The sequence below is a fragment of the Hyla sarda genome, chromosome 4, assembly GCF_029499605.1.
Source record: "Hyla sarda isolate aHylSar1 chromosome 4, aHylSar1.hap1, whole genome shotgun sequence".
NCBI classification, from domain to species: domain Eukaryota; kingdom Metazoa; phylum Chordata; class Amphibia; order Anura; family Hylidae; genus Hyla; species Hyla sarda.
The window spans coordinates 292,435,570-292,463,301 of NC_079192.1; the positions used below are offsets into that span (position 1 = coordinate 292,435,570).

Sequence of the window (27,732 nt, forward strand, 5' to 3'; positions counted from 1 at the left end):
TTGCTGACTTTATCCTGCATAAATTAGTTCAGCTTTCAGGTGCTCCGGTGGGCTGGAGACTGTCCTAAGACTGTATCCACCTTTTCCAGCCCACCGGTGCACCTGAAAGCTGAACTCATTTATGCAGGATAAAGTCAGCAACTGCCGAGCAGAGAAGTTTGTGGCGAATCGAATTACTGTAAGTTCGCTCATCTCTAATAGTAACGACAGGAAAAATCTGATATCTAGGCATGTAGAAACCGCATGATGCTGGACTCTCAGGTGTCATGATAAAGAATGAGTATTACAGGTCTATGCAGACAGCTTAAATATGTCAGGCAATTTGCACATCCTGACTTTTCCTACCTTTTATACATAGTCCAATGATCCTTCAGAGTGGCATGGTTTTCTATGATTTCATCCAAGGTTAACAGAACAGTAAGCAGCTCGCCCAGGTGCTCATACATAGTCTAGATAAGAGTAACACAGGTTTTAACATTACAGTTAGAGGCATTCACACATAAAAAATTAAAAAAATCAAATAAAATTAATCATTGAGAAAAACACAGACAAGTATCTCACCAGGAAATGAACTCCAGAAGTCTCAATTATCTTGGATTCATTCCTGAAATATAAGAATAAATAATAGTTAGTGATTCATTAGACAGTTTACAGTTACATTAGGTTCCGTTCAGATACAGTGGAATTTGTGAGGTTTTTCAGTGTGGATTTCACATGAAAACCCTCAATAGATGACACATGTCTATACCATTCTCATATGGCAGAAAATACATTCCAAGGCCTGCTTTATATTATGCAGAATTGCCTCTGATTTTGAAGTGTAAAAACACATGAGACTCTTACCTGTTGCTAGTATACAAGGCAGCCAGCTGATGTACAACATTTATCACCACCTCATAGCACCTTGTGACAAAACAGGACAGCTCCTACAAGAAAATAACAACAGTGCAGAAAACACATTAAATCCTACTTCACACAATATTAATCTGTGATATTGTATGTAGACATACAGTAGAATTCAACAGGTTTTTCGAATATTCTGGATAAACGGACGGTCATAGAAAAACTACCGTCCATGATGAAAACAGTCCATAATAACCTAAGAAAATGGCCCTGATTTATCTAAATGTGTGAGGAATACTGGAGAGATTTTCTCACAACAACCAATGATGGTTTCGTTTTCACTTTACCAGAGCGTGTTAAGCTACAGGGAAATTTCACATGCAGATTTAGCGGCAATTTTTTTTCATTCAATTTTTTTTTAAGCCAAAAGCAGAAATGTATTAAAAATTATAGGAAGTATAAAGTAAAGATTTTTAAACTCTTTCACTTTACCGCTTATGTAAGTGCCGCAGATTTTCTGCACGTACAATCAGAAGGTAGAGGCTGCAGCACATATGCCACGTGGAAACAAACCCTAGGAGGCCTCCTTAGTGACTCCCTCTGTCCCTATGAACATTTAACCAAGGTTTTCCTTTTTTCAACCATATAACTATTATATGTCAACTAGGAAACCTAAATTATTGGATCACCAAAACCTTCTCGGCGAAGTCAAAAGGGACCCTTAGGCCCTACCACATGCTTGCTTTAAAAAAACAACACTATGCTTTAATATGGTGGTGTTTGGTAGCATTTTGGTGTCATCTTGTATGTGCATATTAATTGGCATTTTGGAAGTTCTATAACAAAGCCAACAGAGAAAAATGCAATACCTGGAGCATGGTGCATTTTAACCCCTTAAGGACCCAGCCCATTTTCACCTTAACCTCTTCAGGACACAGGGCGTATGGATACGCCCCGCATTCTGAGTCCTTAAGGACCGAGGGCGTATCCATACGCCCGTGGGAAATCCCGTCCCCACCGCTAGCCAGTTGGGTACCGGAGCCGGATGCCTGCTGAAATCATTCAGCAGGCACCCTGGCACATCACCCAGGGGGATCCTGAGACCACCCCATGTCGGCAATCGGAGAAAATCGCATGTCAATTCAGACATGCGATTTTCTCCAATTCCGGACTGATCGGGTTTCTGGTGACCCGATCACCCGGAAAATAGGGCTGATCGGAGTTGTCAGCAACAGCCCTGATCAGCCTAAGGGATAGGAGTGAGGTCGCAGAGCTGCGATCGCCTCCTATCCCCTGCCATTAGTCAGAACGGAGTTCTGACCAATGGCAACGCTGGACAGGGGGTTACCATGGCAACCCCCCGTTCTGCGCGCCCCTGGATGTTGAGGGGATCTGGGAAGAAGATGGAGGCCATACCTGGGGGGTAATTGAAAGTGAAAGTAAAACGATCTTTACTGTGGCAACCACTAGGAAGGCAAAACTGCAACTACCAGCATGCCCAGACAGCCAAAGGCTGTCTGAGCATGCTGGGAGTTGTAGTTTTGCAACATCTGGAGGGTCACAGTTTGGAGACCACTGTTACAGTGGTGCCCAAACAGTAGCCCTCCAGATGTTGCCAAACTACAACTCTCAGCATGCCTCGACTGCCCAGGCATGCTGGGAGTTGTAGTTCTGTAACATCTGTCCCTTCAGATTTAACAATTTTCATGAAATTTTTGAAAATTGCTGCTCTACTTTGAAGCCCTCTAATTTTTTCAAAAAGCAAAAATATGTCCATTTATGATGCCAACATAAAGTGGACATATTGTATTTGTGAAGAAAAATAAAATTTATTTGGAATATCCATTTTCCTTACAAGTAGAGAGCTTCAAAGTTAGAAAAATGCAACATTTTCAAAATTTTCATGAATTTGGGGATTTTTCACCAAAAAAGGATGCAATTAATGCTGAAAATTTACCACCAAAATAAAGTAGAATATGGCACGAAAAAAAACTATCTCAGAATCAGAATATTCGGTAAAAGTGTTTTCGCGTTATTAATTCGTAAAGTGACGGGGGTCTGAATTGCGAAAAAGGGATCAGTCCTTAAGGTGAAAAGGGCTGCGTCCTTAAGGGGTTAAGGACCCGGCCATTTTTTGCACATCTGACCACTGTCACTTTAAGCATTAATAACTCTGGGAAGCTTTTACTTTTCATTCTGATTCCGAGATTGTTTTTTGGTGACATATTCTACGTTATGTCAGTGGTAAATTTTTGTCGATACTTGCATCATTTCTTGGTGAAAAATTCCAAATTTGATGAAAAAATAAAAAATTTAGCATTTTTATTTATTTTTAACTTTGAAGCTCTCTGCTTATAAGGAAAATGGACATCCCAAATAATTAAAGGAGAACTCCAGACCATAAAAATTGTCCCCCATAGTGCCAGCAGTAAAAAAATTAAAGATGTACATACCTTCCTCCACTCCCCCGGGGCCTCCGGTAACCGGCTCCAGTCTCCGCCGCAATCCACTTCCTGGTTACCGGTGGTCGGATGAATCAGCTAATCACCAGCCGCAGCGCAGTCCGACTCGGCCAGCGATAGGCTGAGCGGCAGTGTGATGTTTTCGGCCCCGGCCGCAGGTGCCAGTGTAGTGAAGAATTTTGTTTCCTGAAGCGTTTTCACACTGCCGCTCAGCCTATCGCCGACCGAGTCGGACTGCGCTGCGGCTGGTGATTGGCTGATTCATCCGACCACCGGCATATATTGATTATATATTGATTCACAAATACAATATGTCCACTTTATGTTTGCATCATAAAGTTGACATGTTTTAACTTTTGGAAGACACCAGAGGGCTTCAAAGTTCAGCAGCAATTTTACAATTTTTCACAAAATTTTCAAAATCGAAATTTTTCAGGGACCAGTTCAGGTTTGAAGTGGATTTGAGGGGACTTCATATTAGAAATACCCCATAAATGACCCCATTATACAAACTGCAACCCTCAAAGTATTTAAAATGGCATTCAGAAAGTGTGTTAACCCTTTAGGTGTTTAACAGGAATAGCAGCAAATTGAAGGAGAAAATTCAAAATCTACATTTTTTTTAATACTCGCATCTTCTTGTAGACCCAGTTTTTGAATTTTTACAAGGGGTAAAAGGAGAGAAATCTTCCTGAAATTTGTAACCCAATTTCTCTCCAGTAAGGAAATACCTCATATGTGGATGTAAAGTGCTCTGTGGGTGCACTAGAGGGCTCAGAAGGGAAGGAGCGACAGTGGGATTTTGAAGAGTGAGTTTTTCTGAAATGGTTTTTGGGGGGCATGTCGCATTTAGGAAGCCCCTATGGTGCCAGAAGAGCAAAAAACCCCACATGGCATACTATTTTGGAAACTACACCCCTCAAGGAACGTAACAGGGGGTACAGTGAGCCTTTACACCCCACAGGTGTTTGACCAATTTTTGCTAAAGTCGGACGTGAAAACGAAAATTTTTATTTTTTTTCACTAAAATGCTGGTGTTAACCCAAATTTTTCATTTTCACGAGGGGTAACAGGAGAAAAAGCCTCCCAACATTTTTAACCCCATTTCTTCTGAGTATGGAAATACCCCTTTTGTGTATGTAAAGTGCTCTGCGGGTGAATACAATGCTCAGAAGAGAAAGAGCGCCACTGAACTTTTGGAGAGAGAATTTGATTGGAATAGAAGTCGGGGGCCATGTGCATTTACAAAGCCCCCCACATGTGACCCCATTTTGGAAACTACACCCCTCACAGAATTTAATAAGGGGTGCAGTGAGCATTTACACCCCACTGGCGTTTTACAGATCTTTGGAACAGTGGGCTGTGCAAATGAAAAATAAATTTTTTTATTTTCACGGACCACTGTTCCAAAAATCTGTCAGACACCTTTAAGGTGTAAATGCTCACTGTACCCCTTAATAAAGGGGTGTAGTTTCCAAAATGGGGTCACGTGTGGGGGTCCCTTGTTCTGGCACTATGGGGGCTTTGTAAACACACATGACCTTCAATTCCAGACACATTCTCTGAAAAGCTCAATGGCGCTCCTTCTCTTCTGAGCATTGTAGTTCACCCGCAGAGCACGTTTCATCCACATATGGGGTATGTTCTTACTCAGAAGAAATGGGGTTACAAATTTTGGTGGTCTTTTTTCCTATTTTCCCTTGTTAAAATGAAAAATTTAGGGTAACAGTAGCATTTTAGTGAAAAAAAACAATTTTTCTTCATTTTCACATCTAACTAACGAAAATTTGTCAAACACCTGTGGGGTGTTAAGGCTCACTATACCCCTTGTTACATTCTGTGAGGGATGTAGTTTCCAAAATGGGGTCGCATGTGGGTATTTATTGTTTTGCGTTTATGTCAGAACCACTGTAAAATCAGCCACCCCTGTGCAAATCACCAAATCAAATGTACATAGTGCGCTCTCACTCCTGAGCCTTGTTGTGCGCCCGCAGAGCATTTTACACCCACATATGGGGTATTTCCGTACTCAGGAGAAAATTGTGTTACAAATTTTGGGGGTCTTTTTTACCTTTTACCGCTTGTGAAAATGAAAAGTATGGGGCAACACCAGCATATTAGTGTAGCCCCCAACTTTACCTTTTCCTAAGGGGTAAAAGGAGAAAAAGCCCCCAAAAATTTGTAACGCAATTTCTCCTGAGTACGGAAACAACCCATATGTGGCACTAAACTGTTGCCTTGAAATAAGACAGGGCTCCAAAGCAAGAGAGTGCCATGCGCATTTGAGGCCTATTTTGGGGATTTGCATCCGCCACCAAAATACCCTACAGCAGTGTTTCCCAAACAGGGTGCTCAGTGGCTGTCCGGTAATACTTGGAGCTGTTGTTTTTCAACAGCTGGAGGCTCCGTTTTGGAAACAGTGCCATACAAGATTTTTTATTTTTTTTTTACGTGGGGCACTGTAAGGGGTATGTGTATATGTAGTATTTTACTTTTTATTTTGTATAGTGTAGAGTAGTGTTTTTTAGGGTACATTCACACAGTCAGGGGTTTACAGTGAGTTTCTCGCTAGGAGTTTGAGCTGCGGCGGAAAATTTGCCGCATCTCAAACCTGCAGCAGAAAACTCGCTGTAAACCCACCCGCGTGAATGTACCCTGTACATTCACATAGGGGGGGGGGGGGGGCAAACCTCCAGCTGTTGCAAAACTACAACTCCCAGCATGCACTGACAGGCCATACAGGCTGGGAGTTGTAGTTATGCAACAGCTGGAGGCACATTGGTTGCGCAACAGAGTTTGTTACTTAGTGTTTCGCTACCAGTGTGCCTCCAGCTGTTGCAAAACTAGAACTCCCAGCATGTACAGTCTCTCAGTGCATGCTGGGAGTTGTATTTTTGACACAGCTGGAGGCACACTCATTGCGAAACACTGAGTTAGGACACAAACTCTGTTTCACAACCAATGTGTCTCCAGCTGTTGCAAAACTGCAACACTCTCAGCATGCCCTTCGACTGTCAATGCATGCAGAGTTGTAGTTTTGCAACAGCTGGAGGCACACACTGCAACAACTCCCAGCATGCCCTTTGGTAGTCTGTGCCTGCTGGGAGTTGTAGTTATGCAACAGCTGGATGCACACTTTTTCATAAAAAAAATGTGCCTCCAGCTGTTGCATAACTACAACCCCCAGAATGCACAGACTACCAAAGGGTATGCTGGGAGTTGTAATTGGAACTCCAGCTGTTGCGAAACCAACTCCCAGCATGCCCTTTGGCTGAGCATGCTGAGAGTTGTTGCTAAGCAACAGCAGGAGGTGAACAGGCCTTAGCTCCTGCTGTATTCTGCCGCCGGGACCGCCACCGCTCCTGCCACCAGGACCGCCGCCGCCGCTCCTGAGGGGACCCCCGCCGGACCAGGGAGAGGTAAGAGACCCCCGCCGGCCCCGATCTCTGCCCCGATCACCGCCCAGCAGGACAGTGATTGGTAAGTCGTTTCGACCGATCAATCACGTGATCGTGAGGTGGCACCCGTGACACTTCACTCCTGCTGGGTAAGTGTGAATGGGGCTGTGTCGGACAGGCCCATTCACCCTTTTATTTCCGGGTCACCAGAGACGAGATTGACCGAAATCGCCGCAAATCGCCGGTCTGATCGCCAACATGGGGGGGTCCATGGGGGCCCCCCCAGGGGTTTGCACAGGGCGCTTGTTGATAGATATCAGCAGTCACCACGGTCCGGTCCCCGTACAGGTACGCCCTGGGTCCTTAAGTGCCAGGGCGTCCCTGTACGCCCTGGGTCCCTAAGTGGTTAATAATAATGTGACAGATGCCAAAAAGTGCTACAAAGAATCCACAATCCAAAATTCTGTGCATACATAATTTACCATTGAGTTGCAGACATGAGCCAAATGTCTTAAAGGGGTACTCCGCACTTAGACCTCTTATCCCTTATCCAAAGGATAGAGGATAAGATGTCTAATAGCGTGGGTCCCGCCGATGGAGACCCACATGATCTCCCTGCTGCACACGGAGTTCATTTAGAGTGTAGCGCCGGAGGGTCGTCACGTCACGGCCACACACCCTCAATGCAAGTCTATGGGTAACGGCCGTCACGACCCCTCCCATAGGTGGCGTGGCCATGATGTCACGAGCCTCCGCCCCACATCGCCAGTCATCCGGCACGGAGCGAGGTCTGGGGTGCCAGCGGCGGGACCCCCGCGATCAGACATCTTATCCCCCATCCTTTGGATAGGGAATAAGATGTCTACGGGCAGAGTACCCCTTTAAATGGTGTAGACCAGTGTTCTCCAAATTATGGACCTCCAGATGTTGCAAAACTACAACTCCCAGGATGCACGGACAGCCATCGGTGGTCCAGGCATGCTGAGAGTTTTGGTTTTGCAACATCTAGATTTCCACAACTTAGAGACCACTGATCTAGACAATCCACAACAATGGCACAGAGCATAAAACAGTGATATGGACCATTCCCTCTCTGGAGCAAATTTTACCTGCAGGAATGAGACAAACCTTCCCATTTGTATTTGGGAATCTCCCTCCACAATACTTGACTCCGGCGCTGTAAAAGAATCAAAAACACAACTTAGCAATAGGTCTGAGGATAGCTTGCATTGTTCCTGTCTGTTCTCAGAGGTATCCCCTCTGAGAACAACCAACACCACAACCATAGACACAACCGATCACACACAAACACCAGAACACATCCTAGGAGCTCACCATTCATCCCATTAATTACACTAAGACTGGAAGGCCTCACGAATCGGAGGATCTATAGAGACATCTAACATTATCCACGGCACCCACACGAATTTCTTGGGACATCTACGAGTCACGTACAGGGCATGATAGAGGGGAACATATTTATTTGCCAGGACAATCCATCAGGATATAGGAGGGGTAGACCCGCCCTTCCAGGCCATCACTATAACTTTACATGCACAAAACAGGAAAAAACTAATTAATACTCGCCTATAAGAGCCCCTCACTAAACCAATAATAGCTCCCAACAAGCAAACTTCCGGTGTTAAAACTAATGGAAACTCCAGATGATCAGATAGGAATTGTAACACCTTTCTCCAAAAGGACATAACACAAAAACAATGCCACACCGCAGTCAAAAAAGTGCGCCTCTCTCTCCCACACCTGAAACAAACATCCGAACCCGAGACCCCCATACGGTGTAGTCTAACGGGAGTATAATATAAGCGGAGAACAAACCTAGACTGAATGAGCATGTCTCGGGCACTAACCACCGTAGAATAATATGTCTTAACCACCTCTTTCCCCATTTCCTCCGAGAGACTAGGAATATCATTGACCCACTTTAGTTGCGCAATAGCAAACGGATCTGGACCCACCAATTGCAACAAGGCATAAATCGAATTGAGGGACTTAGACAGGTCAACAGTCCCCAGGAGCTACTCCAAATCACTAAAGGGTTACTCCGCTCCCCAGCGTCCGGAACATTGAGTTCCTGAAGGCTGTGTGCGGGCCTCCGAGTTCACGCCCACCCCCTCGTGACATCACGTCCCGCCCCTTCAATGCAAGTCTATGGGAGGGGGCGTGAAGGCCATCGCGCCCCCTTCCCATAGACTTTTATTGAGGGGGCAGATCGGGAAGTCACGAGGGGGCGGGTGTGAACATGGAAGCCCGCACACAGCGTTCAGGAACTCAATGTTCCGGACGCTGGGGAGCGGAGTAACCCTTTAAACACAGGGGTAATTTCCAAGGAATCAAACTGTGCAGAAATCGCATGTCAGAACTGAAGATACCTGTAACGGGCATCCTGAGGGACATGAAAAAGATCTCTCAAGTCTGCAAATGAAGGAAAGACACAGTCATCTCCAAACAAATGCATAGCGAATTTGATTCCATGGGAGCTCCAAAACCTGGCTGCCTCCAACTCCAGCAGGTGGTCCAAATGAGGGTCACCCCACAGGGGTGCTCGGGGAGAATCTACCATCTGAGGAAAGCGCTAGGAAACCACCGACCAAACCGCCACCACCGTCTTAATAGGAGTCAACAATGATGAAGAGGAAACATACCTGTACATTACATTAGTCAGTGTCTCATAGGAACCCATGAGAGCCCCTGCCAGGGCCGTGAAAGCATTAGAGAGATCCAGGTCGATCCACCAGGCCGCATACACCTGCTGTGAAGCTAGAAAATAGTTATGCATATTAGGAGCAGCAAGGCCTCCCTGCTGTTTTGGCGCCTGGAGCAGTGCCTGTCCCAATCTCGGAGGTTTACCATGCCAATAGAAGGATCTCAGAGCTCCGGTCAGTTGAACAAAAAAAACCCGAGGGGGAACAATAGATGACAAATGAAAAAGATAGAAATTTCGGGAGGAATATAATCTTGAAAATATTAATCATACCCGATAAGGGCAAGGAGTCCCATGCCTGTAGACGTGTAATTGTGTTTTCCAGAAGAGGGTCTAAATTAAGGGTCATAAACTCAGAATTACAAGAAGACCCCTCCAATCCCAAATACCTAAATCGAGATACAGCCTGTAGACCATTGGGCAATGTAGAAGGCAGAACAAGGACATAATAGACGATTTAGCCCAATTAACTCTAAGGCCCATAACCTCTCCAAATCTATCCAGAAGATCAAACAGAGCACACAGGGAGTCCTCCAGATCAGCTAAATATACCAGGGTGTCATCGGCATACATGACGATCTTCTCGGTCAGGGGTCCTCTAGAAATTCCCTTAATGGAAGTGGGAGGCACGAACAGCTGCCTCCAGAGGCTCAACGGCCAAAGCAAAGAGAAAGGGAGATAAAGGGCACCTCTGCCTCGTGCCCCTGCCCAAAGGAAATGAGTCAGATATATCTCTAAATTGGTACGTATGGGCATAGGGGTATCATATAGTAAGCGAACCCATGCCCTAAGAACAGGTCCAAAGCAGAGGACTCACAGCAGGCACCAAATATAGTGCCATTCAACTTATATACATCAAGGCTAACTACATAACCAGGATAAACGTCCTCCTCCGCTGCAGAGATGTTTAGCTGTAATCTCTTGACATTAATACCTGTGGCCCTCCCTGGCATAAACCCAGTATCGTCAGGGTGAACCACTGAAGAAATGACTCCACTAAGCATGTTTGCCAGTAACTTTGCCAGAATTTAAAAATCAACATTAAGAAGGGATATGGGGTGATAAGAGTCCAGCAAAGTCGGATCGTTTCCAGGCTTGAGAAGTACTACTATAAGGGCCTCTCTCATAGAGTCAGGCAGGGCCCCAGACTCCAAGGCCTTCGCATAGAGATTAAGCAGGATAGGAATCAATCTTTCCTCGTTCACCCTGTACCAATCCCCCACCAGTCCATCTAATCCCAGAGTCTTCCCAGAGAGTAAGTCTTTTATAACCCTTGACACCTCCTCAGCTGTCAAAGGGGCCTCAAGGGCTGAGGACTGAAGTGAGGTCAAGGGACTAAAGGGCAACTCTTCCAGAAAGGACAGTATAGTCTCAGGGGACATCCTAGAGGATGAGGAGTAGAGGGAACTATTAAAGGAGTGAAAGATCCCATTAATAATCATCAGGTCAGAGCTAAGAGTCCCATCCCGAGTACGTATAGAGGGTACTGAAGCTACAGGACGGCTCTCCCTGGACAAGTAAGCTAACAGTTTACCATCTTTATCCCCAAATTCAAAAATGGCTGCTTCCTTATCCGCCATTTTCAGGTGTACACGATCCTTCTGTACAATCAGAAGAGACCGCTGCGCCCTGGTCCACGCCCCTTTCTGCCTCCGGTGTAGGATCCCTAACCACTGCGGCCTCAAGGACCCCTTTTTCAGACTAAGTTCCTCTCTTGGGCACCCAACTCCGCTCTCCTACCCGCCACACCGGCCACTTACACTCCCCGAATAGTTGCCTTATAGGCATCCAATTGGATCAAGACATCCGGATGGGAGGCATTATGTGTCCAATAATCAGTATGTGCAACCTTTAGAGCAGAAGAAACCTCCTCCACCTGAAGCGGGTGCATTCTCCACAACTGAGAGGAGGGAAGAGGACCCAGAGACAATGTAACTATCAAGGCAGAATGATCTGAGATCCCTCTACTGGTATAACACACTTCACTCACCGCTGGCAATAGGTCAGCCGAAGCAAAGGCGAGATCAATATGAGAGAAAATGTCAATAAAATGGAGAAAACATAGTGGTCCGGATATTTCCATCTCCAGAGTTTAGTAAGACCTAGCCCCAGACACCAAGAAGCCAATGCAGATGAGCCGGGGTCTGCAGCACTGGTGCAATCAAGCCGGGGAATCAGGAACAACATTGAAGTCTCCTATAAAAAGAACAGGGTCAGTAGGGAAAGAAGTCAGTTTATCCGTAAACGAGTCTAACAAGGCAACATGAAAAGGAGGAAGCACATACAAAGAGACCAGTGTGAAACAAAAGGAGGACAACGAACAGTGTAAGATCACATATCTACCAAACTGGTCATAGGAAACCTGGGAGACCACCAAAGGCAGGGATTTAGACACCAGGACCGAAACCCCTCTAGCTAATGACGAATAAGAAGAATGATATCCCCTTGCAACCCATGCCCTCTTGAGGGACAACACTTTCTGACCTGTAAGGGGAGTTTCTTGTAAACAAATGATATGTGGAGAATGTCTCTTTACAAAATCTAGGCACAGTGCTCTTTTGAATTTGGAATTAAGGCCTTGGACATTCCAACTGAGTATTTAACCTGTTAAGGACCAAGGGCGTACCTGTACGTCCTGGGTCCTTTCCCTTTCTATAACGCGGGGCCACGGCGTCATAGCGGGTCGGGCCCGACCTCTAACAACGACTTGTGGCTAATCGCGGTGCCGCTCGCTATTAATCCTTTAGACGCGGCGTTCAAAGTTGATTGCAGCGTCTAAAGTAAAACTAAACTACCCCAGGCTAGCTCAGGGGGCTGTTCGGGACCGCCGCTGTGAAATCGCAGCATACCAAATGGCTGTAGGACACGGGGAGGGTCCCCTTACCTGCCTCCTGGTGTCCAGGCATGAGCAGTCAAACGGCAGAATCATCAATCAATAGTTTCCTATGAGAAACCATTGGTCAATGTAAAAGATCAGTGTGTGCAGCATTATAGCCCCCTATGGGGGCTAGAACATTGCAAAAAAAAAAAAAAAAAAGTTAATAAAGATCATTTGACCCATTCCCTAATAAAAGTTTGAATCGCCCCCTTTTCCAATAAAAAAATAAAAAAATAAAACTGTAAATAAAAATGTGGTATCGCCGAGTGCGGAAATGTCCAAATTATAAAAATATATGATTAATTAAATTGCACGGTCAATGGCGTACACGCAAAAAAATTCCAAAGTCGAAAATTGCATATTTTTGGTCACTTTTTATATCATGAAAAAAAAAATGAATAAAAAGCGATCAAAAAGTCCAATCAATACAAAAATGGTACAGCTTAAAACTAGCACAGGCACACCACACACACACCCATAAAACAAAGACAAACAACAAGGATATCACAACACAGAACAACAAAAAACGATGAAAACTGTAAAACAATTCCCTGTCTAACAATAACTAAACCAGTGCAGAACTGTACCCCAAACAAAACAAAAAAAACTGTAAGGCGAGTGCGAGAGTTACAAACAATCCACCTAACCACCACCTCCCGCTATCCCAGTAGAACTAAAGGTAACAACCCCCTATCACACTATCAAGGAAAGGACCTAAGGGAAACTCGTACCTCGGACAACTACAAATCCATTCCTAAACCACTAACTAAGAAGGGAGCAGGCAGTCCAGCAGAGAAATCAGTCCAGCGGCTGAGCAGCCCGAGGGGCAGCCTCCGCCCACTGCAACGCCTCAGTAGGTGAAGTGAAGAATTTAGTGGTGCATCCATCCACCACCCTCAGACAAGCCGGGTATAGCATGGCATATCTATATCCTTTGGAGTGAAGTTTGGCTCTAATTTAAGTAAATTGGGTGCGTTGTTTACGTAATTCCACAGAGAAGTCTGGGTAGAAAGAGACCCTACTGTCTCCGAAGATAACTTCACCTTTAATCCTCACCGCCCGCAGGATAGAGTCCCTGTCTTTGAAATGTAGAATCTTTGCCAGGAAGGGCCGGGGAGCACCCCAGGGACAGGAGGTCTGGCAGGAACCCTATGGACCCTCTCCACCGAGAAGAAGGGAAAGAAGGTATCCACAGGCACGATCTCAAGGAATGCCACAGGATCAGCGCCTTCCGCCTTTTCAGGAAGGCCCACCAGCCGAACATTATTGCACCGGAGGCTATTTTCAAAGTCATCAGCTCTGTCCACCCTTCCTCTAAACTGACGCTGTAGATCGGCTATTTGTTGAGGGACAAGGCGAAGAGTATCCTCTACTGCAGAAACTTTGTGTTCCACCTCTGTGGTGCGCTCTCTCAACTTCTGAGTCTTGTGTCGCAGGATAACAAATTCCTGTCTAAGCTCAACCACTTAAGAGATCATGGAAGTATGGCAGGAGGTTATAGTAGACAAAGTATAAGTAAAGCGGAGGTCTATGGTGGCCCCATCAAATGGCATACTTTCTCCAGAGGGAAGAGGTGATGGACCAGGAGAATGATCCGCCAAGGGCACGGACTGACCAGGCGAGGAATTGCCCGAAGGATCCACAGATCTGGAGAATTGACTCAACGCCTTAGCAGCATTAGCCGCCACTTTGGTAGAGAGAGGCGTTTGAGCCACAGAGTCACCCTGCGGACGTCCGCTAGTCACAGAGTCTCTGTCCTCAGAGGAGACATCATCATCCGATGAAGGGCGATCCATCCCACCTCTTGATTTATTGCGTTTGGATCGGCCTCCTGAACCACCCATAGCAGCACACAGTTACTCATCAGGGTAAATAGAGTAATGTAGGGCACCAGAAGAGAGGAACACCACACGTGGTACACCGTCCAGACATCTCCAAGTAAGATAGCACAAAGATCCACAGCGGGCACTTCAGGTACCACAGGCGTTTGCAAACTCAATATCAGGCGAGGGTCAGTATCTTGCAAAACATACAATCCAGTAAAAACTTTGCATAGAAGCTTTCAGACCTCCAGGGAACACACATGGATGTCACATCCTAGAAATGTTAAGGGATAACTACCTGTGTACATCTACAGCCTGCTAGTAAATCTATTAAAAGAAAGAATGGCTTACCTCCTTCCCCGTAGAATAAAAGTCCATTATAGAATTTTGTTTCTGCCTATTTTCCAGAAATAAAAAAAATGTATAGAATTACACAAGGAACAAGCTACAAAATGATAAAAATATCCTGAATTATCACAATACACTCTGGCAATAAAAGAATATATGACTGATATAGTAGTGCTGAACAGAACTCTAGGCCATAGACCAGTTTGTAAAACTGTACAGCGCCCCTCAGTTATAAGTCAAGCAGTCTCTGACTGCACCATTTTCTAGTTTAGTAACATAATAATAAAAAAAAACTTTTGATATGTTGTACATCTTGGCCAAACATTAACCTTTCTAATATAAGAACATTTTGTTTCCTTTTTATTGAAATAATGGCTTATAAAACAATTGCTTTGTCCAAGCTGAAGCACGGGCATGGACAAAGTCCAGTAAGTGAGGGTGTCTGATAGGACAGAAGAGAGCACAGAGGAGTGTTATCAGACAGGAGAGAGTGCCCAAGGAGTCCTATCAGACAGGAGAGAGAGCACAGAGGAGTCCTATCAGACAGGGGAGAGCACAGAGGAGTCCTATCAGACAGGAGAGAGCACAGAGGAGTGCCATCAGACAGGAGAGAGCACAGAGGAGTGCCATCAGACAAGAGATAGCCCAGAGGAGTGCTATCAGACAGGAGAGAGTCCAGGGGAGTGCTATCAGACAGGAGAGAGCCCAGAGGAGTCCTATCAGACAGGAGAGAGCCCAGAGGAGTCCTATCAGACAGGAGAGAGCCCAGAGGAGTGCTATCAGACAGGAGAGAGCACAGTGGAGTACTATCAGACAGGAGAGAGCACAGTGGAGTACTATCAGACAGGAGAGAGCATAGAGGAGTGCTATCAGATAGGAGAGATCACAGAGGAGTGCTATCAGACAGGAGAGATCACAGAGGAGTCCTATCACACAGGAGAGAGCACAGAGGAGTGCTATCAGACAGGAGAGAGCACAGAGGAGTGCTATCAGACAGGAGAGATCACAGAGGAGTCCTATCAGACAGGAGAGATCACAGAGGAGTGCTATCAGATAGGAGAGAGCACAGGGGAGTTGCTAGCCCACCTCACTAACTGGACTTTGTCTATGCCTGTGCGTCAGCTTGGACAAAGCCATGATTTTATAAGCCATGATTTCTATAAAAAAGGAAATAAAATTTTCTTATGAAGTATATTAGAAAGGTTAATGCTTTGCCAAGCTGTACAATATATCAAAAGTTTTTGCATCAGACATTGCAGATTTAATGGGCTCAATGGGAGTCCTGTTTCGACAAATGTTTATGTACTTTGAACATGGTTAGTAAGTCCCTTGGCATCAACATGTTCTGGTTGGTGAAGCCCAGTATAAAGAGTCTAGGAAGTCCGGCTATAGTGAACAGATAAACCTTTTAGAGGGGGTTGTCTAGAGATCAAATTTTTATTTTTTTTGCAAATGCCTTGAAGTGTAAAAGTAAAAAAATAAAGAATACTCCCCTACCTGGATTCCCCGAAGCTGCAATGCTGACACTCTTGTTGCCCTGTCCTCTCGGCAACTTCTTGGTTGCTGATGACACGTCACCCCCATATGAACTGCCCAGCTCACTGTCCGCAACAGTGTCACACCTTGTCTGAGCAGGGCAAACATCATCAGAAATTAGGAAGTAGCCTAGATGCCTAAAAGCATCAGCGTGGTAGCTTCGGGAATCAAGGTAGGTGGGTATCCTTTTTTTTTTTTATTATTATTTTTTTTACTGTTACACCCACACCCCCCCCCCCCCCCAGGCATATGTAACAACATTGTGATCCTCATTGTGACTTGGCATTAGAATAGTTATGTGACTGTAGAGGGCAGTGTTCCCCAACCAAGGTGCCTCCAGCTGTTGCAAAACTACAATTCCCAACTGGGGGTTATAGTTTTGCAACAGCTGGAGGCACCCTGGTTGGAAAAAACTAGTCTAGCAGCTCTCTGCTTTAAGTCTCTCCTGAGGCACACACAAGACACAAATGCATTTCATGATACATTCCGATGATCTAAAGCTTGGCTGCCATAACTTAAGACCTACAGTTTTAGCGCACAGAGTTCAGACAGGGCAGGCAGCAAATGCATGTTTGGCTGCTTCATCTTAAAAACAAGTTTGGAGTTCTTAAGATTCTGCAGTTTTTAGTTTACTCCCCCGTCTTGAGAAGATCATGTTACTGCAGTCTGTATATAGGAAGGAAAAAAGTTTCTTGGCAGAACACAAGCCACAGATGACCAATGAAAACAAGAATAGGTCATGGCAGGAAAAAGACTTACCTCATACTTCAGTTTCTTAATCTCACAGCACAAGGCGGCATACACAGTTATTACTTTATTTAAAACCTAATGAATAAAAATACAAACATGTCAGGGAAGAAAAATCTAAAACCACATACATAACATACACATATACAATTGAAATATACAAAGATTAGCTATAATATTGAAACCACCTGCCTAATATTTTGTAGGTTTTCTTGTGCCACCAAAGGAACTCTAATCCTCTGAGACATGGACTCTACAAGACATCTGAAAGTGTCCTGTGGTATCTGCCACACACAGATCAGAAAATGTGACATGTCAAAAGTTCTGAGACACAGTGCCCATTTAATGCCACTTTAATGCCAGTGTCACTGTCACTTAGAAAAAACTGTCACTTTTTGTCTTGAACCATTTCTGAACAATTTTTGCAGTGTGTCAGGGAGCATTACCACTGCTATTAGGAAATACTGCCATCAGGAAAGGCTGTGCTTAGTCTTAAATGGGCACTGTCAGATACAAAACTTTTGACATGTAGTAAAGCATGTAAAACCAATAGGTTTTGCAATTGCTTTCATTAGAAAATTTTCAGTATTTCATCCTGAAAAAGCCAGTCAAACAACTGCCCCCCTGCCTGCTTGGACACATACTAGTCCTGCTGTGTCCATGCATCATCACCTATGTCATGGACACACTTCCTTGATTGACAGCTGTGAGTGCAGGGCTCATAGCTGGAGGAAAAATCCTCCCACTGTCAGCTTGTGTCCCACTACTGTCAGTGAGGACAAGCTGGGAGTTGTAGTTTTGCTAATGCTAAGGGAGATGTGAGCAGACAGCATACTGAGGGAGGGGGCGGAGACCTGCACAGTGAGGCCACACCCCCTCCCTTTGAGAGGAATTCAGACTAGTGAGCTAAATTATAAGTGTAATAAAAAAATAAATAAAGGTGCTAGACATATAAAAATGAGATGTACATGGTCAGGATTAGGTACTGAGTGATATATTAAAAAAATGTTTTTTTGTTGGATCTGACGGGTACGCTTTAAACAATGTATAGGGAGATGGTATGTGTAAAAAGGTATGGCTCTCAAAAAGTGGCAAAGCCCTTTTTGTTTGCCATAAAGAATGATTTTACTATGTAATGTAGTAAAATACATTAAAAAATATATATATACATATCTGGCATTGGCATAAACAAACACAGCACTAGTAGTATGTATAAATATGATGCCCAGCATACAACTGTGTATAAAACACAAAACATATGGCAGAATGACTAAACACTCCCGACAAATAAATAAATGTTAATTAGCGAGTTATAGGTACCCTAAAATAATACCATTGAGTGATATATATATAAAAAAGGCAAGGATGATAAACAAAACAAAAAAAAGGTTCACTTTAAATCACTATACACATTTTATTCATTCTATGCATTATATTATCTGACTAAAGAAATGCTATACTGCCCAGTAAAACATTACAGTATAACTAGGCGAATTCACCTCAAGCAATATATTTTTATTACCTTATTTTCTGTTCTGATAAGTTCCAGAAGGGAAGACTGTTCATAGGGCACAAGCTGTAGTAAGGAACAAACTACATTAGACACATGAAATAAAGTCAAACGACAAATAAAAGCAAAAATAAAAGGCAAACATGCTAAATAAAACATTCCTCAAAATTTCTGTTGAAGGTGCTTGTCTTTCTGAAGAAGAAAACCTCTAGAGACATAGGAGAACAAGTAAGGTCTTAATTAGAGATGAGCGAACTTACAGTAAATTCGATTCGTCACGAACTTCTCAGCTCGGCAGTTGATCACTTTTCCTGCGTAAATTAGTTCAGCCTTCAGGTGCTCCGGTGGGCTGGAAAAGGTGGATACATTTCTAGGAAAGAGTCTCCTAGGACTGTATCCACCTTTTCCAGCCCACCGGAGCACCGGAAAGCTGAACTAATTCATGCAGGAAAAGTCATCAACTGCCGAGCCGAGAAGTTCGTTACGAATCAAATTTACTGTAAGTTCGCTCATCTCTAGTCTTAATCCATCATTGAGAGTGAACATTCTTTCCAGGGTCAAGTCCTAGAAAAAAAAAAAAAGGAGTGGGAACTCTTCTACATAAGGGTTGGTCTTGCAGGACTCCTACTAATGGGAACGGTGTTCCTGCTGTGGAAAAAGTGCAGGAACTCAGTTCCCATGCATTCCTGCAGGACTTGAGCCCTGTTCTTTTCCCTGGTGTGTAAGGCAAGCACACGTGAACAGCCATGTGGCTCAGCATGACAGGAGAGTGATCACGTATTACCTCCAGCCCCCGGCCACAACATTTCTGAAGGAGAGGGGCTCCTAGTAATAGGTACGTTTGTTAGAAGGTGGTCTTGGACATCAATGTATAAAAAAAAAGTATCAAATCCTGAATTTTACACATCAAAACTTCAGATGTTTGTACAGGAAGATATTAGTGATGGCTGTACATTACCTTTTTTAGGGTGCATGCACACCACGTTTTCACTCTACGGGTGCCGGATCCGGCTAGGGGAGGGGAAAACCGTGCGCTCCCGTATCCCAGCCGGACCGATGCCCTAATCCATTGACTTTAATGAGCCGACTGGAGTCACCGTTTTACTCCGGTCGGCTCATTTTTTACCCGTATCCGGTTTTCTGACTGGACCTCAAAACGTAGTATACTTTCCATATCTTAAGACAGTGTTTCTCAACCAGTGTGCCTCCAGCTGTTGCAAAACTACAACTCCCAGCATGCCCGGACAGCCGTTGGCTGTCCGGGCATGCTGGGAGTTGTAGTTTTGCAACAGCTGGAGGCACCCTGGTTGGGAAACATTGTCTTAAGATTTCAGGCTTTTCCACTGCAGTAAGGTACAGCATATCAATATGAGAAGCTATTAGTTCTGACAGGTAGGGATTTACAGGTTACATCAAAGCTAGTACAGCACAGAACACCCTTCGGCTGTTTTTAGAAACACTCATAGGGCTATCTATGTACAGTTTTGAACATTGTGCCATGCAAAATACATCATGCATTTCTCTCATTGGAAGAGTCTTTTCAAAGGGTGCCCAAGGCTCTGAAACGTTATGACAATCGTCACTTCCTGGCCCTCCACCTCTGTGCCTGTGCCGCCTCACTTACCATAGTTACATAGTATGGTTGAAAAAAAGACATACGTCCATCAAGTCCAACCAGGGATTTGAAGTGAAGGGTGTAAGGGGATAAGGGGAATGGATGTAGTTTTATAATTCTGCATAAGCATTAATGTTATTTTGTTCCAGGAATGTATCTAACCCTGTTTTAAAGCTGTTAATTGTTCCTGCTGTGACCAGTTCCTGAGGTAGACCGTTCCATAAATTCACAGTCCTCACGGTAAAGAAGGCGCGTCGCCCCTTTAGACTAAACCTTTTCTTTCCCAGACGGAGGGAGTGCCCCCTCGTCCTTTGGGGGGGTTTAACCAACAACCTCCACCCCATCAAGCGTTTGGATGGAAACTGGACCGTGTCAGCACAGGCACAGAAGTGGAAGGCCAGGGAAGGAGGACTGTTACATTTCAGACCCCCACACAACCTTCTAAGGCCTATACTAGAAAAATATGTGAACCACACAGAAAGGCCACAAACACACACTGCCATATTTGGTTGCGGTACCATGTACAGTACATTTATGGGCCCTTGGTCTCCATTCCCCATCACTGACATGTAACTGCTGTTCAACCAATCATGACCAAGATGCAGTCAACTAGAAAGTGCCCTTCTAATACCAGAGTTGCATCACATAGCAGAAAATGAGCAAGCTGAGGTGTTCTTCGTTCTGCGGTTGGGTTATACTAACATATGCAAAAAACAAGAAAGGGGGGGCTCACCTATTTAATTATACTGGGTGCTACTCAGTGAAAGGGCAATAAACCATGTAAAAAGAAAAAGGAATTCACTGCAATGAGTAGCACACCAAAAAATACTAACATATGTCGCATCACATTCAACTTGTTTTCATAAAAGTTGTAGGCAGGGTTCTTAGAAAGCAATGTCATTGGTGTTAGCTCTATGCAAACACCAATTTCTTTAGATCAGTCATATTTAAGACTGAGTCTATAGCGTAAGAATAGGGGAAACATTTTTTAAAAATGCACATGACATAAAAGTAACATAGTTTTGTGTTATTAAACCATATTCAGCTCTAACTCAAAAGGAGAGAGTCCATTTCTGTTACAGTCAGCTTAGGCCCCTTTCACATTGCCGTTGCTCCCCATCGAGAACGGCCATTAAAGTCTCTTTTTTCATTTTTTTTTGTCACTTTAATGGCCGTTCTCGTGATGGGGAGCAACAGGCAACAAGGGGTTCCAGCAGCCCCCATTTACTATTATGGGGGGGCGCCGGGACCAGTTATTTTTTGACGGTAACAGCGGGAGAAAAGACGGCTCATGCAGTAATTTTTCTCCCGCTATTCTCCCTGGCTCCCCTGACACCAGTCACACTGCCGTGTCATAACGGCGGTGTGAAAGTAGCCTTACATGTAGGTGCAGTACCAGGCACCGAAGCCAATAACATGCCTGCCTTTTCTGTATCCAGGCATTATACCTAGCTTAATGGTGATTACAGGCAATAAACTGCCATTAGACTGGATCACTCAATGTAAAGTAGTCCCCAGTAGTAGGTAGGTAATCCCCCCTTATAAAAGGTAGAAACCCACAGAAGATAGGAGGTTGTCTACCTACCTATCAGGTAGATGTCCTAATTAGTTTCCCCTAATAAGTCCCTAATAATAAAAATCCCACTCCCCTTCCCTCTGTTCCTGCACTAGATTCGCCACTCCACTGCTAGAGGAGCAGGACGCGTGACATGTCCTGCACGAATCTAGAAGATAACGGACCGAACAATGAAGGTGCCTCAGCGTAGGAGTGGAAGAAAGGTGAGGGGGATTTTTTATTTCTGTCTACTGATCCACGAAATCAGACAGAAAAAAAAAAATAAATAAATAAAAAAAAAATTAAATTAAAAGAAATATATGAGGACATCCCTAGAAAAAAATCACCAGAAGATATTTAGTTACTGAAAATATAATTTCCCTCAATGTTATACTATGTTTCTGTTCAGACATGTGCAAACTTTTTTTTAGTTCTTAGTTTTACAAATATATAGATCAGAAATTTGTGAGAAACAGTAAGAGCAGCCCCATATATGCGACAACAATAGTGATCAAACCTTTAGTGCTATAGGATCGAGACTGAAGTCCCATACGTCCCCAATAGAATCATCCAGTGCATTTTCTATTCTCCGAAGCTGAGATGTGTATTCCTCCAAAAATTTCCCATAGTTTTTAAGCTGTACCTCCGCATGAATTTCTGCAACCAAAAATAAAAATGGTGTTAGATGAGGTACAGTCAGAGACAGGCAAATATCATGATCAGCAACATTATTTACCCTAGTCACAAGTCAACCATTCCTGAGAACACCAGTCAGTGCTTCCTGCTAAGGGAATATGGAACAGGTTGGATTCATTTCACCCAGGAAAAGTAGAGCATGGAAGTCATATTCCAGGTGCACGTTCATAGGAGTGCAGTGAACAGTGGGCCAACAGAACAATCGCTTAGCTGACAGCTATGATGATATTTGTGGAGCCATCTTTCATTGCCTGAATGGTCACTGGCTATACAAATAACAGTTAGTCTATCAGTGGTTCTGACTCCTTTAAAACGGCTGAAACAGCACTAAAGAAGTAAGCGGAGAGCAGGAAATGACCACTCAAACAATCTCTGGTCAGAATGGTCACCTGCCTTATCCAGAGACTGGCTGAACAAGCATTTCCTGCACGTTGCCATATCATCGGGAAGCGGTCAGCAGTGGTATGTGGGCACCTTTGAAATAGGAGAATGGACAGCTGAGTATACATTAGTGTTTTAGTTTTAAGCCATTCTGACTCCTTAAATTTTTCCCCCTTAGAAAAAAACCTCAGTGGGTATATAAGTGTACAACTTCTCAACAACAGCTCCCCCCTAGTGTCTAGTGCACAAAACATGCAGTAACAGGTTTAGGACACTAGGGGGAGCTGTTGTACAACAAAACAGCTCCTTTGCACAAAAAAAAGTGAAAGTGAAACTAAAGCATGCTGGCGGGCACAGCCCAGGACGGGTAAGGGACACCGGGGGAAGGGGGGACAGGTAAGGGACACTGGGGACACTTAGAGCAGTGTGTGTGTGTCCCGATCCCCGTGATCGGGAAACACACTGCGCTGCTCAGGATTTTTCTGTGCAAAACGCTGCCATCAGCTAGTCAGATTTGACTAGCTGATAGGAGCGATCACTGTGAGGGGGGCGAAACCCCCTAGGTCCCGAGGCAAGATGGCATGACGCACATATGTCATAGGTCGGGAAAACCTTCCCGGTCATCATGTACATGTATGTCATGGGTCGGGAAGTGGTACTTTGGTGGAAAACTTTTTTTCTTACATGAGCTGGTGCCAGAAAGTTAAACAAATTTGTAAATGACTTTTATTAAAAAATCTTAATCCTTTTAGTACTTTTTTGCAGCTGTATGCTACAGAGGAAATTCTTTTCTTTTTGAATTTCGTTTTTGTATTGTCCACAGTGCTCTCTGCTGACACCTGATGCCAGTTTCAGGAACTGTCCAGAGTAACATAGGTTTGCTATGGGGATTTTCGCCTGCTCCGGACAGTTCCTGATATGGGCATCAGGTGTCAGCAGAGAGCACTGTGGACAACACAAAAAAGAAATTCAAAAAATAAAGATTTTCCTCTGTAGCAAACAGCTGCTAAAAAAGTACTGAAAGGATTAAGATTTTTTTTTTTATAGAAGTAATTTACAAATCTGTTTAACTTTCTGGCACCAGTTCATTTAAAAAAATAAAATAAAAAAGTTTTCCACCGGAGTACCCCTTTAATGGGAGCTGTCAGCAGAGCAATGTACAGAGACCTATGGCATGCGGGTGGTGCTCAAGTGTACCTGTCACTTTAAAAAAAACTTGATATGTCACAGAGACATATGAAAATTTTTGATCAGTCGGGGTCTCAGTGCTGAAATTCCATGGACAGACAACAGAGTGAAACGGTAACAGCTTGTTTCGCACTAGTCAACACTTCTTCAGCGACGCCTACTGTTGATATTGATAGCTTGTCTGGGGGAAAGGCCATCAATAAAAAAAAGCCCCCCTAAAAACTAATGTCACTTGAGAAAGAACGCTTTCAGCTCAGCTAAGAAGCCACAATGCCTGCCCTTTCATTGTTCATACACATGCAGAAATTCATCCATACAGGTATCTGTGTCAGCCTAAGGCTGCATTCACACCACATTTCTGCAATACAGTTCCTGTATACGTTTTCAATGTGAAAACCGTACGGAACCGTATTGAAAACCGTATGCCAAAAGATGCATCAGGTTGTGTCCGTTTTGCCTCTTGTACGGTTTTGTCAGTTTTTTTCCCGTACCCAAAACCGTAGTCTACCACGTTTTTTGGTCCGGGTGAAAAAAAACTGTATTAAACCTTTTTTTTTTTTTTTTTTTTTTTTAAACATGGGATCCAATGGGAACCATACAGAACCGTAGGTGTGTATGGTTCCATCCGGTTTTCACCATACAGTTTTTGACTGCAGTTTTTTTTTCTTGGAATTTCAATCAAACAAGTGAAACTTTATTCAAAATAAAGTGAAACGTTTAAAACATATATGTTTTTTTTCTTAAAAAACGGATGCAACCGGATGTCAGTTTTCAAACAGTATATGGTTTTTAACTGTATAAATTTGTACACACGTTTTGATACAGTTTAGTCAGGTTTTGAGGAATCCGTTTTTCATCAAAAACCTGATATGGGAACTGTATTGCAAAAACGTGGTGTGAATGCACCCTGACCGAGATGAACAGCAGTAAGCACTGAAGACTTGACCCTTCCTAATGCATGAGAAGACTTTTAAAGCTTCATCTTTAACCCCTTAAGGACTCAGCCCATTTTGGCCTTAAGGACAATTTAATTTTTACGTTTTCATTTTTTCCTCCTCGACTTCTAAAAATCATAACTCTTTTATATTTTCATCCACAGACTAGTATGAGGGCTTGTTTTTTGCGCGACCAGTTGTCCTTTGTAATGACATCACTCATTATATCATAAAATGTATGGCGCAACCAAAAAACACTATTTTTGTGGGGAAATTAAAACAAAAAACGCAATTTTGCTAATTTTGGAAGGTTTCGTTTTCACGCCGTACAATTTATGGTAAAAATGACGTGTGTTCTTTATTCTGAGGGTCAATACGATTAAAATGATACCCATTATTACATACTTTTATATTATTGTTGCGCTTAAAAAAAATCACAAACTTTTTAACCAAATTAGTACGTTTATAATCCCTTTATTTTGATGACCCCTAACTTTTTTATTTTTTCGTATAAGCGGCGGTATGGGGGCTCATTTTTTGCGCCATGATCTGTACTTTTTTTTGATACCACATTTGCATATAAAAAAACTTAATACATTTTTTATAATTTTTTTTTATAAAATGTATTAAAAAAGTAGGAATTTTTGATATTTTTTTTTTCGTTCACGCCGTTAACCGTACGGGATCATTAACATTTTATTTTAATAGTTCGGACATTTACACACGCGGCGATACCAAATATGTCTATAAAAAAAAAATTTTACGCTTTTTGGGGGTAAAATAGGAAAAAACTGACGTTTTACTTTTTTATTGGGGGAGGGGATTTTTCACTTTTTTTTTACTTTTACTTTTACATTTTTTTTACACTTGAATAGTCCCCATAGGGGACTATTCATAGCAATACCATGATTGCTAATACTGATCTGTTCTATGTATAGGACATAGAACAGATCAGTATTATCGGTCATCTTCTGCTCTGGTCTGCTCGATCACAGACCAGAGCAGGAGACGCCGGGAGCCGCACGGAGGAAGGAGAGGGGACTTCCGTGCGGCGTTATGAATGATCGGATCCCCGCAGCAGCGCTGCGGGCGATCCGATCATTCATTCAAATCGCGCACTGCCGCAGATGCCGGGATCTGTATTGATCCCGGCACCTGAGGGGTTAATGGCGGACGCCCGCGAGATCGCGGGCGTCGGCCATTGCCGGCGGGTCCCTGGCTGCGATCAGCAGCCGGGATCAGCCGCGCATGACACGGGCATCGCTCCGATGCCCGCGGTTATGCTTAGGACGTAAATGTACGTCCTGGTGCGTTAAGTACCACCGCACCAGGACGTACATTTACGTCCTGCGTCCTTAAGGGGTTAAAGGGGTACTCCTGTGGAAAAACTATTTTTTTTCTTCTTTTTTTAAATCAACTGGTGCCAGAAAGTTAAACATATTTGTAAATTACTTCTATTAAAAAATCTTAATCCTTCCTGTATTTATTAGCTGCTGAATACTACAGAGGAAATTCTTTTCTTTTTGGAATGCTCTCTGATGACATCACGAACACACTGCTCTCTGCTGATGTTATTATAATAATAATAATAAGTCTTTATTTATTGTTGTCCATAGTGGGATTTGAACCCAAGGCCCCAGCACTGGAAGGCAGCAGTGCTAACCACTAAGCCACCATACTGCCTTAGCATACATCTGCTATGCACGGTTGCTAAAATGGACAGAGATGTCAGCAGAGAGCACTGTGGTCGTGATGTCATCAGTGTTCCAAAAAGAAAATAATTCCCTCTGTAGCATTAAGCAGCTAATAAGTACTGGAAAGATTAAAGGGGTATTCCAGGAAAAAAAATTTTTTTATATATATCAACTGGTTCCAGAAAGTTAAACAGATTTGTAAATTACTTCTATTAAAAAATCTTAATCCTTTCAGTACTCATGAGCTTCTGAAGTTAAGGTTGTTCTTTTCTGTCTAAGTAATCTCTAATGGCACGTGTCTCGGGAAACGCCCAGTTTAGAAGCAAATTCCCATAGCAAACCTCTTCTAAACTGGGAGGTTCCCGAGACACATGTCATCAGAGATTGCTTAGACAGAAAAGAACAACCTAAACTTCAGAAGCTCATAAGTACTGAAAGGATTAAGATTTTTTAATAGAAGTAATTTACAAATCTGTTTAACTTTCTGGAGCCAGTTGATATATAAAAAAAAAAGTATTTTCCTGGATAACCCCTTTAAGATGTTTTAATAGAAGTAATTTACAAATATGTTTAACATTCTGGCACCAGTTGATTTAAAAAAGAAAAAAAAAAAAAAGTTTTTCCACCGGAGTACCCCTTTAAGAACAAACTACTATGCTCTACCTACAGGCAAGAAAATACAGCTGTTCTACATGACAAACAATATATACAAGTAGGTTTGTACAGGTCACATAAAGATCCTACTGGAAGAACACAACTTACCTCTGAGAACTCACCATAAACGCTGAATGATTCTTTTGTACCAAAACTGCTGATCTCAATGGTAATGAGGATATGAGCAGGGAAATCTGCATTGTGTGGATTTAGAAATATTTCCTGTTGTGAAGTTCTGTCCTTTACTATGACTAATTTAAATGAGAATTTGTACAAAGCCGCCAACCATCTAATGTAGTGTTTCTTAACCAAGGTGCCTCCAGTTGCTGCACAACTACAACTCCCAGCATGCTTGGACAGTCAAAGGCTATCTGGGCATGCTGAAATAGCAGTTTTGAAACAGCTGGAGGCACCCTGGTTGGGAAATGATCTAAGGCAAAGGTCTTCAACCTGCGGACATCCAGATGTTGCAAAACTACAACTCCCAGCATGCCCGGACAGCCGTTGGCTGTCCGGGCATGCTGGGAGTTGTAGTTTTGCAACAACTGGAGGTCCGCAGGTTGAAGACCACTGATCTAGGGTACCTTCACATGTAGAGGATCCTGTACAGATTTGATGCGCAGGATTTGTAACTGCAGATTAGAAGTTGTGCTCAGTCATTTAGTTTACATTGAAATCTGCAGCAGAAAATCCTGCGCATCAAATCTGCGTACGTGTGAACGAACCCCTAATGTGTATGGCGCCTAC

At 43.5% G+C, this 27,732-nt stretch overlaps 1 protein-coding gene across 1 annotated transcript in view; it reads right to left on the minus strand.

Annotated features, from left to right (window-relative positions):
• The window catches only part of WASHC4 (WASH complex subunit 4), a 63,762-nt gene that overhangs the window by 30,074 nt on the left and 5,956 nt on the right, over nucleotides 1-27,732 (minus strand). The window contains exons 2-9 of the mRNA XM_056574498.1: nucleotides 21,955-22,094; nucleotides 18,280-18,333; nucleotides 16,770-16,835; nucleotides 14,478-14,523; nucleotides 7,813-7,880; nucleotides 844-926; nucleotides 562-604; nucleotides 346-449 (exon numbers count right to left, since the gene is read on the minus strand). Coding sequence (XP_056430473.1) covers nucleotides 346-449; nucleotides 562-604; nucleotides 844-926; nucleotides 7,813-7,880; nucleotides 14,478-14,523; nucleotides 16,770-16,835; nucleotides 18,280-18,333; nucleotides 21,955-22,094 — 604 coding nt within the window. The remainder of the gene's footprint in view (nucleotides 1-345; nucleotides 450-561; nucleotides 605-843; nucleotides 927-7,812; nucleotides 7,881-14,477; nucleotides 14,524-16,769; nucleotides 16,836-18,279; nucleotides 18,334-21,954; nucleotides 22,095-27,732) is intronic.